The sequence below is a fragment of the Phyllostomus discolor genome, chromosome 1 (assembly GCF_004126475.2).
Source record: "Phyllostomus discolor isolate MPI-MPIP mPhyDis1 chromosome 1, mPhyDis1.pri.v3, whole genome shotgun sequence".
Lineage (NCBI taxonomy): Eukaryota > Metazoa > Chordata > Mammalia > Chiroptera > Phyllostomidae > Phyllostomus > Phyllostomus discolor.
This window is the reverse complement of record NC_040903.2, coordinates 115,137,525-115,146,307: the sequence shown is the minus strand read 5'-3', so window position 1 is coordinate 115,146,307 and position 8,783 is coordinate 115,137,525. Positions and strand designations below refer to the sequence as shown.

The 8,783-nt window shown below is 50.6% G+C and overlaps 1 protein-coding gene across 1 annotated transcript; it reads left to right on the top strand.

Annotated features, from left to right (window-relative positions):
• The first annotated feature begins 484 nt into the window (after positions 1–484).
• On the top strand, positions 485–8,401 carry TBC1D21 (TBC1 domain family member 21). Its single transcript, XM_036013564.1, has 10 exons — positions 485–493; positions 2,171–2,278; positions 2,411–2,520; positions 3,756–3,850; positions 4,346–4,456; positions 4,584–4,684; positions 5,619–5,715; positions 6,046–6,146; positions 7,145–7,261; positions 8,161–8,401. Exons 1-10 carry the CDS (start codon positions 485–487, stop codon positions 8,377–8,379), a joined length of 1,068 nt encoding a protein of 355 aa, XP_035869457.1. The 3' UTR covers positions 8,380–8,401.
• The last annotated feature ends 382 nt before the right edge of the window (positions 8,402–8,783 follow it).

Here is an 8,783-nt window from a genome sequence, read left to right as displayed (position 1 = left end):
CCTCCTGTGTCTAGTCCTGACACGGTGCACACGGAGTTGCAGTCTCTAAGTACAGGCTGTGAGAACATGACGGCTGTCAGAGAGGCAGAAGCCTGGCTCTGACTGGCTGAGACAGATGACAGTATCTGTCCAGGAGGGGCATGGTGTCAGGGCAGATCCTGCTTCCCAAGGTTAAGCCAACGCTGAGATTTTTTTCTGCCTTCTGGGCCCATATGTCCTATTTTGGTTCAGAAGATAGAAAATTTGTAGAGAAGATAGAGTGGGTCAGCCCCAGAGGGGGTTGATCACCAAAGGGAAAGTTTCCAAAGGAAGAGTGGAAAACACAGCAAATGAACTATCAGTGTGATGGTCACTGCCACAGCTCTAAAGGGCGCAGGTACCAGAGCCGGATGCTGCCAGCACGTGGGCTGAGAACTGCTTCTCAATCTAGTGTGCTCAGTAACAGAAACAAGTTCTAGACCCCTGTGTGCACATCTTCCAAGCAATGTGGAACGTGAGTCGAAGGGCAGAAGGAAGGGCAAGCACAAGGTGCCGGGCCCCGGTGACCACAGAAGAGGAGGCTTCGACTGGAGCATCCAGGAAGAGCCACTCCAGGGAACTTTGGAGGCTGTCCTGCTTGGCGACTTTATTTTTACTGCTCTGAAGGGTCACAGAGTCTGTTGTTGACCCACATTCCACCAGTGTTTCTTCGAGATGACTGCACTGACCATTCATTAGGAATGTAAGGGAAGTCAGCTCCATGTTGCAAAATGAAAGGTGAAACATGGTTTTCTTAAACATGAAAGGCTTTAGAAAACACATTTTAAAGTATTTTGCTCAGTCCATCCCTTTCAAACATGGACTTAGTGGAAATTATCCCAAATTTGGGGCTGCAGGCTTTTGTTTTTCATTTCCAGTGCTCTTTTACCCTCTAATACCTTGCTACCCACTGGTCAGTGGACCAGCCCCGTCGGCAGTCCCCTGGGAGCCTGTTAGAAACGTGTCATCTGGGGCCCACCCCAGACCTTCTGAGTCACGATCTGCATTTTAAGCACATTCTCTGGTGACTCATTTGCAAATTTAAATTGAGTCACAAATGTGCATATTTAGGTGCATGTTAATGGAAGGTCGGTTCAATGAGAACTCTTAACTTCTTGTTATTGTTTTATGAGTATTTTTAATTACTTTGTATGCAGTGTACGCACCTGCCCCCAGACTCCCTTATGTAAACCAGAGATCATTCCTCTTGATGGCCAGTGGTACTCTTCCAGGAAAGGTAACATAGAGCTCATGAATGTGCTTAATTAGTGCTTATTTCATATTTTTTTATTATCAAAGTAGCATACATCATTATAGAAAAGTTTGAAAATACAATAAAAATGAAAAAATACTTATAATCCTGTCATTCAAAATTAATCATTTGTTTTTAGGTAAGTTTTTTTAGCATGTTCTAGTCTTCTTTCTAACAGAATTTTTATAGTGGTTAATTCACCATGCATTGGGGTATATAAAGTGTAGTTTTATAACATATAACAGAACTTTATGGAGAATGGTACATCTCTACTGAATGTGTAATTTTGTATTCTGCTTTTTTCTGTTAACATTTATATTTTTCCAGGTTATTATTCATTTCTTGTAAGCATTGTTTTATATGCCTCATAATAGTTCATTGAGTATATAAACCATGCTTTACTTACCCAAATTTTTCAGACTGTAAGATGCACCTAGGTTTTAGAGGAGGAAAATAGGGGAAAAAATTTTGAAGCAAAAAATGTGGTAAAATATTTAATAACATAAATAATATAGGCCACTGCACCCCCTCCCCAACCCTGTTCGACAGCAAGCCAGGTAAGCTACTTTTGGACTATAAGACGCACCCACCTCCCCCCCAAATTTAGGGGGAAAGTGCAACTTATAGTCCAAAAAATATGGTAACTATTTCTTAATTGCATAACATTTAGAGCACTTGCATTTTCATTTTGGTAAGCAGTGCACAATGAAAACTATTATACATAGAGAATTTTTCTATATATTTTCAGTAATTGTCTCAGGATAAATTTCCACAAGTGAGTCAGAGACTGTGAGTTTAGATTCACATGGAAAAATCCAGAGTATGTGGTTTAAAAATAATACTGAAAAGAAAAGCCAAGGCCTGTCACAGAGAGCTGAAGTACTTGTCCTCCCTTGCCAGGTGAAGAGGAAACCACCCATTGACAAGACAGAGTGGGATGGCTTCTTCGATGAGAACGGTCAGTTGGCCAAGTCACGAGACTTCATTTGTGTTAACATCTTGGAAAGGGTACGGTCCCCCAGTTACCATTGGCCTTCCCCTGGAATCAGGGGACATGGGTAGGCAGGGGATGGTGGCATTGGGAAGGGCCCTTTTGGCAGGCATCTCGGGAGAACCAGTGACTTCTCATCTCCCACCTGACCCCAGGGGCTGCACCCCTTCGTGAGGACAGAAGCCTGGAAGTTCCTCACAGGCTACTACTCCTGGCAGAGCTCCCAGGATGAGCGGCTCACAGTGGACAGCACAAGGAGGTAGATTCGGGGGGGGGGGGGGTGGCGGTGGGCAGCTTTGCAGAGTGGAGGGGTGCTCACCCCAGCCTGACAGTTTCAGTCAGACTTCAAACACACTTCTCATTCTGAGCAGCTGAATCCCCACCATGCTCCTGACCCGTGGCCCACACACAGGTGGGGCCTTCCCACCCCCAACCCAGTTCCATTTGCCAGCCCACAGACTACAGCACGGGCTTGACCTAGTAATAGCTCCTACCCCGAGAGGCCCAGCCCCTCCTTCCTCAGGGCCTGAGCTGCCTCCTGGAGGTGCCCAGCACTGACACACAGGGTGAGCCAGAGAAACACCCAGGGCAGTAGGGGAACTGAGGACCAGCTGGAGAGTCCTAAGAGTCCGACAGGAGCCTACCTTTGTTAGTTTCCTGAGTCTGTTTTAACAAGGCACCACAAATTAGGGGTCTTAACACAGTAGAAATGTATTCTCTCAGTTCTGGAGTCCATAAGCCCAAAACCAAGGAGTTGGAAGTGCCGCTGCCCCTTCAGAGGCTCAAGGGGAGAACTCTTCCTTGCCTCTTGGAGGCTCTGGGGCTCCAGGTGTCCTTGGTGTGTGGCTGCATCACTGCAGTCTCTGTCTCCATCATCGCGTGGCTGTATCCCCTTCTCCGTTTCTCTCCTCTGTGTGTCTCCTCAAGGACATTTGGCATCAGATTTAGAGCCCAACTGGATAATCAGGAATGATCTCATCATTAAGATACAACTTAATTAAATAAGATATAATGGAATTATACCTGCAAAGATCCTTTTTCCAAGTAAGGTTACACTTACAGGTTACAAGGGTTAGGACATGGACATATCTTTTGGGGGTGTTTCAGCCTGCTACACCACTAACTCCTTGTGCTGATGGGCACAAGACCCCCTCATCCAATGATTATCATTCTGAGGCAGAGGTGCTAGTGTTATCCCATTCTACAGATGAGGAAACTGAGGCTGAGAGAGGGAAACTGCGATTGCCAAGGCTTGACCCTAGTTGCAGACACCCAGTTGTTAGGCTGTGAAACCAGATCCAGGTGTGGCTGTGGGACTGCAGAACCACATACTCAATCTTGTCCCCATGTGCACTATGGGTGCACAGTAGAGGGTAGTCAGGAGATGGCACAGGCAGAGGCGGGGGAGCATTGCAGACAGTGGGCAGAGCTCAGGGACCCTGGACTTGCTGGGAGGAAGCGCTGCCTTGTTTAGCCTCAGTCCTATTCTCACAGGAAGAACTACGAGACCTTATGCCAGATGTATGAGAAGATTCAGCCCCTTCTGGAAAACCTGCACCGGAACTTCATAGAGACTCGGAATAACATCAGTGAGCAGAGTAGGGTGGGCAAGGCTGTGCAGAGGGGACAGCTGGAAGCCATCCCTGACCGCCCCCCCACACTCAGTCCTGTGGAGGTGGCTCCTAGTTCCCGGGAGCTTCCTTGACATGGACCTGGGTGCCCCTTGGTGCCCAGCATCTTGTTTCCACGGGGGCATGCTGTTCCTATTGGTTTGTCTTCATCACCTCCCTGCCACTACCACCCCATACCCGTGGCCTTGAACTAGGCTGCATTTGAATTGGACAAAGAGGTTGCGTCCCTGGCAGAGGATATAGCCTTGTCAAGGTTTGGAAACAGGAAGAAACCTAGGCAGTTCAGGGTGTGGTGTGGGATAGAGCCCCCGGGTGGTGGTCGGGGGCTGATGTTCCCTTTACAGCTTCCTCCCCAGGATGCCCTGGGTTGGTTGAGGGAAATAATCTCACCCACGGACCTTCTGCTGGAGGGATGATCTGGTGTTACTCACTTGTCCCTTGCTCCCAACCTAGCACATGACATCCAGAAACTCTATGACAAAGACCCCCTGGGTAATGTCCTTATTGACAAGAAGAGGCTGGAGAAGATCCTGCTCCTGAGTTATGTCTGCAACACCCAGGCAGGTTCGCCACAGTGCTAAGATTCCCCTCGGCCCCTCTCCTCAATTTCATTCTGGAATTCTTTCCCCGCCCAAGCCCAGCCTCTGCCCCTCCTACCTGGCCTCTCTTCACTGACCCCTCTCCACCCTAGAGTACCAGCAGGGCTTCCATGAGATGGTGATGCTTTTCCAGTTGATGGTGGAACATGACCATGAGACTTTCTGGCTCTTCCAGTTCTTCCTGCAGAAGATGGTGAGGATCACTGGGCCTGAACTCAGGGAACACCTTCCTCCAACCCCACCTCTAATTCTCTATACAACCCCTTGTGGTTAGGCAGCACTGGCAGCCTCAGGTATTTCCTCTAGCCCTGCAACAGCTCTTTGGGTCCCAGAGGAGCCTTGGAGAGCAAGTGCCGTGTGTTCTAGAGTCGGGGTGGCAAGCACTGGAGTTGAGAAGGGACTGGAGAGAGGCTCTGGGTACAGCTCTCACCAAACTTTGAAAGGGTGTGACTGACCAGGCCCAGCGATGGCACCCACTTCTGACATTCCTCTCCCAAAACATGCTCTGCCCCTACAGATGTTCTATGGCTCCCCACACCTTCAGAATAAACTCCACTGGCCTCAGCCAGGCATTCGAGCCCTCCATCATCGATCTGCTCTCTCACTGCTTCCTTCACCTGACCTGCACTCCAGGCACACCAGGGGGCTCGATGTCACCCAGGTGCACACCACACAGTCCAGGCTGAAAGCTTTTGAAATTGCTGCTCTCTGGCACACCCTCCCTGGAAAGACTTTCCTCGAGATCTGTGAGAGGCTTCGCCAAACCCACCCTCATCCCTTTCTCCATCTGGGCAACAGTGTGCTCACCGCGCTTTCCTCATCCTGGTTCTGACCACAGGATGTGTATGGCAGAATAACTGGGCTCACTGCACTGTGAGCCACACCTGAAACATCTCTGCATCCCCATCACAGGCACACATGTGTGTACACGTGTGCACACATATATACAAATGGATACACTTGCACACACATCACAGACACCCAGACTCACACAGAGGCATGGGCCCAGCCTGGAGCCAGATGCACAGAGGGTCTCCAGGACAGGGGAACTGGTGAAGCAGCTGGCTTTTCTGGTGCCCTGAAGCCCAGAGGACTCAGTTTCCCTCCCTCCTACTCATCTTTTGCAGGAACACAGCTGTGTCATCAACATTGGGGTGGGCAAGAACCTAGACACACTCAGCAACCTGATCAATTTCCTGGACCCTGTGTTTGCTGAACACCTAAGTGAGTGGACACCTTTCTGCCCAGGACAGGCATGGGAGGGGGCCAGGACCTAGCTCCCACCTCAGGCTGCAGACTGTGCCCAATCATGGAGGAGGGAGCGGGGTCATTTGGTCTTCTCCCCACGCTCTGGGGTTGGAGTCTGGACAGTTGAAAACCCACCACAAGCCATCTCCAAGGGCAGCTGGAAACATGGCAGCCGACACTCTATATCCCCCAAGTGCGTCTGTGTGCTCTGCTGTTTGTCCATCTGCTTTTGCTCTGTAGTGTGTGTCATCCCTTGTTTTCTCTGACCATGGCCTTGGGGCTGGCACCCTGCTTCTCTTCCCACAGAAGGAAAGGGTGCAGGGGCTGTACAGTCCCTCTTCCCCTGGTTCTGCCTCTGCTTCCAGCGTGCTTTCAAGTCCTTCGACGATGTCTGGAGGCTCTGGGAGGTAGGTGCCCTGCTGGGGACAGAAAGGATAGGTCCTAGCCCTTGAGCAGGCAGCAGGAAAGCCCTTCAGATAGAGTCCAGATGCTTGGGGTAAATCGGGCCAGCGACCCTGCTCCTGCTTTGATGGAGGACCTAGAGCACCAGTTCACCCATCTTTTCATGTAGTCCCACTGTCCTCACTTTCTTAGAGCCATCAGGGCAGAACAAGGGGCCTTGTTGCCTGGGCCATGGACACCTGGCCTGTAGTTCAGCTTCCCTGTCCCCTGCCCAGCAGCCTCCATCTGCTCTCATTTCCCCAGCGCCCCATCCTTGGCCTTCCCCTCCGCCTGGGTGCTGGCTCCTGCTGAACCCTCATTCCCGCAGAGGGTGGGGCATCTGCAGTCCTTCCATCCCAGTTCCCAGGGCCATCAACAGATGGACCTCCCTGTGAACACACACACTGCTCATCACTGCCCTGTCCAGTGGCCTGCACTGCATGTAGGACCTGGAATGTTCAGCCCTATAAGTCACTCCTGCCTCACCCCTCCCTCCTGACCTGCGGGTCTCCATACTCAAGTCCATGATGACCCCCAGGACTTTGGTGACTCTCCTGTATTGCTGACATCAACAGCCGCTTTGCTGCAGCTCCACTCAAATGTTACGCACAGTTACCAGGTTGTTCTCTGCACGCTCCCTCACACCCTCTTACCTCTTCCTTTCTCTCTCCCCTCTCCTTCCTCCCTCCCTTCCTCCTTCTTTAATCTTTCTCATTCTCTCTCTTCCTCCTCCCTTCACCTAATGAATTCCTGAAGACTTTTTCTGATTTCCCCAGTAGCCAGCACTATTCCTAGAACCCCAGAGGCAGCTGTGAGTACTTACCTGAGTGAGTGAATGAGTAAGTCAGCAGTGAGGCCCAGGAATGTCTGACCCTGGACATGTGGTTGGCGGGTACATTGCCATCTTAAGAGGAGAGCAGTCTCAGGCCACAGGGCAAAGACCAAGATTTACCCACTTGTGCAGGTTCTGCTGACTGGGAAGCCCTGCAGAAACTTCCAGGTGCTGGTGGCCTACAGTTTGTTGCAGATGGTGCGTGAGCAGGTCCTGCAGGAGGGCATGGCCGGTGATGACATCCTCCTGGTAAGAGTACCCTTCAGCCAAGCCCAGTCCCATGGCTCCTGGGGGCCCCGACCCCCCACAGCATCCCTTTTGAAGACCCCAGGCTCATGAGGTGCTGGGCTTCAGAGCTGTCTTTGCCCCTGGGCAGGAGGCATAATGGGAGCTGACATGCCCTGAGCACCCCGCTGAGCGCTTTGTAAATGAGCTCATTTAAGCTTCACAGCAAGTCTGACCCAGAGGGATGATGACCATCATCACCTTCATCCCTATTAGCATAGGAGGCCACTGAGACCTTGAATTGTTCCTAACCATTAGGCTTGACTGCCTCACAGTTAATCCCTTGACCCTAGTGTTCTCCTATGGCAAAAGGCCTAAAGTTTTCCAAAATTTCTAAACAGCAGCTGAAGTCCTCTTTCAAAAACGTATCAGGCAGCACCCTAATTATAAAACAAGTCCTCCTTAGAAGTCCATGAGACCCTCAGTGGAACCCCAGGACTCCCTTACAGCCCAGTAAGGGGCTGTAAAAACTATAATTACTGCCTTGGTGTAGCTTGGCTGGTTGCAGCAGAGCCCGTACACTAGAATTCGCTGGTTCCATTCCTGGTCCCCAGACAGGGCATATTTGGGAGGCAGCTGGTCAATATTTCTCTCTCACATTGATGTTTCTCTCTCTCCCCTTCTCCCTGTCTCTAAAATCAATGAACAACATGTCCTCAAATGGGAATAAAATAAATCTCTAAAAACATAAAGAAAAGAAGACTACACTTACCATCTCCCCAAAATGTAAAATTCCAGTGTTGACATTTCAGGCACTGTTCCAGGTGGGCTGGGGAAAGACCAGGGGCCCCGGTGACAGCCCTGTGCAGCAGTTCCGTTTACTCAGCCTGTGCCCTGCCTCCTCTGCCTTCTCCCTGCAACAGGCCTGCAACAAGCTGGTCGACCTTGATGCGGACGAGCTGATCTCCACTGCCTGCTTGGTTTACGCAGAGCTCATTCAGAAGGATGTAAGTTGCCCCAATTATTTGTCCTCCTCCTCTTCCCCTTCCAAGAAGCCTTCCCTGATCTCCCAAGCCCAGCCCATAGCAGGTATATTCAGCTTCAGAGATGTTTGTGCTACATTGTCTGCCACCACCCCATAAGGGTTCTCTGTGTGATCTTTCTGCTATTGGCACACGTAACTCATACCTCCTCGAGCAGACTGTGCCTCCTGAACACTCAGCCCTCATCATTTGCCATTCCCTGTATCCATCCCAATGGGTCTGGGTGCAGGGCTGAGTGCCCTGGGACTGGGGAGAATGTCACTGGCTGGATGAACTGAGGAATGAGAGCAGCAGACCATTGTCTGTCCCCTTCAACCTGCTGGACGCTTGTCTTCCTAGGTTCCTCAGCCATTAAAGGATTTCTTTCTCTGAGGACACTCACAATGGACAGATGCCCTCAGTGGACAGGACAAAGGTGGTGCTTCAGCCGTGAGGTCAGGATCAAGTCCACTGGGACATTAGGGTGAGGGCATAGTTAATACAGCTGCAATACAAACAGCCTT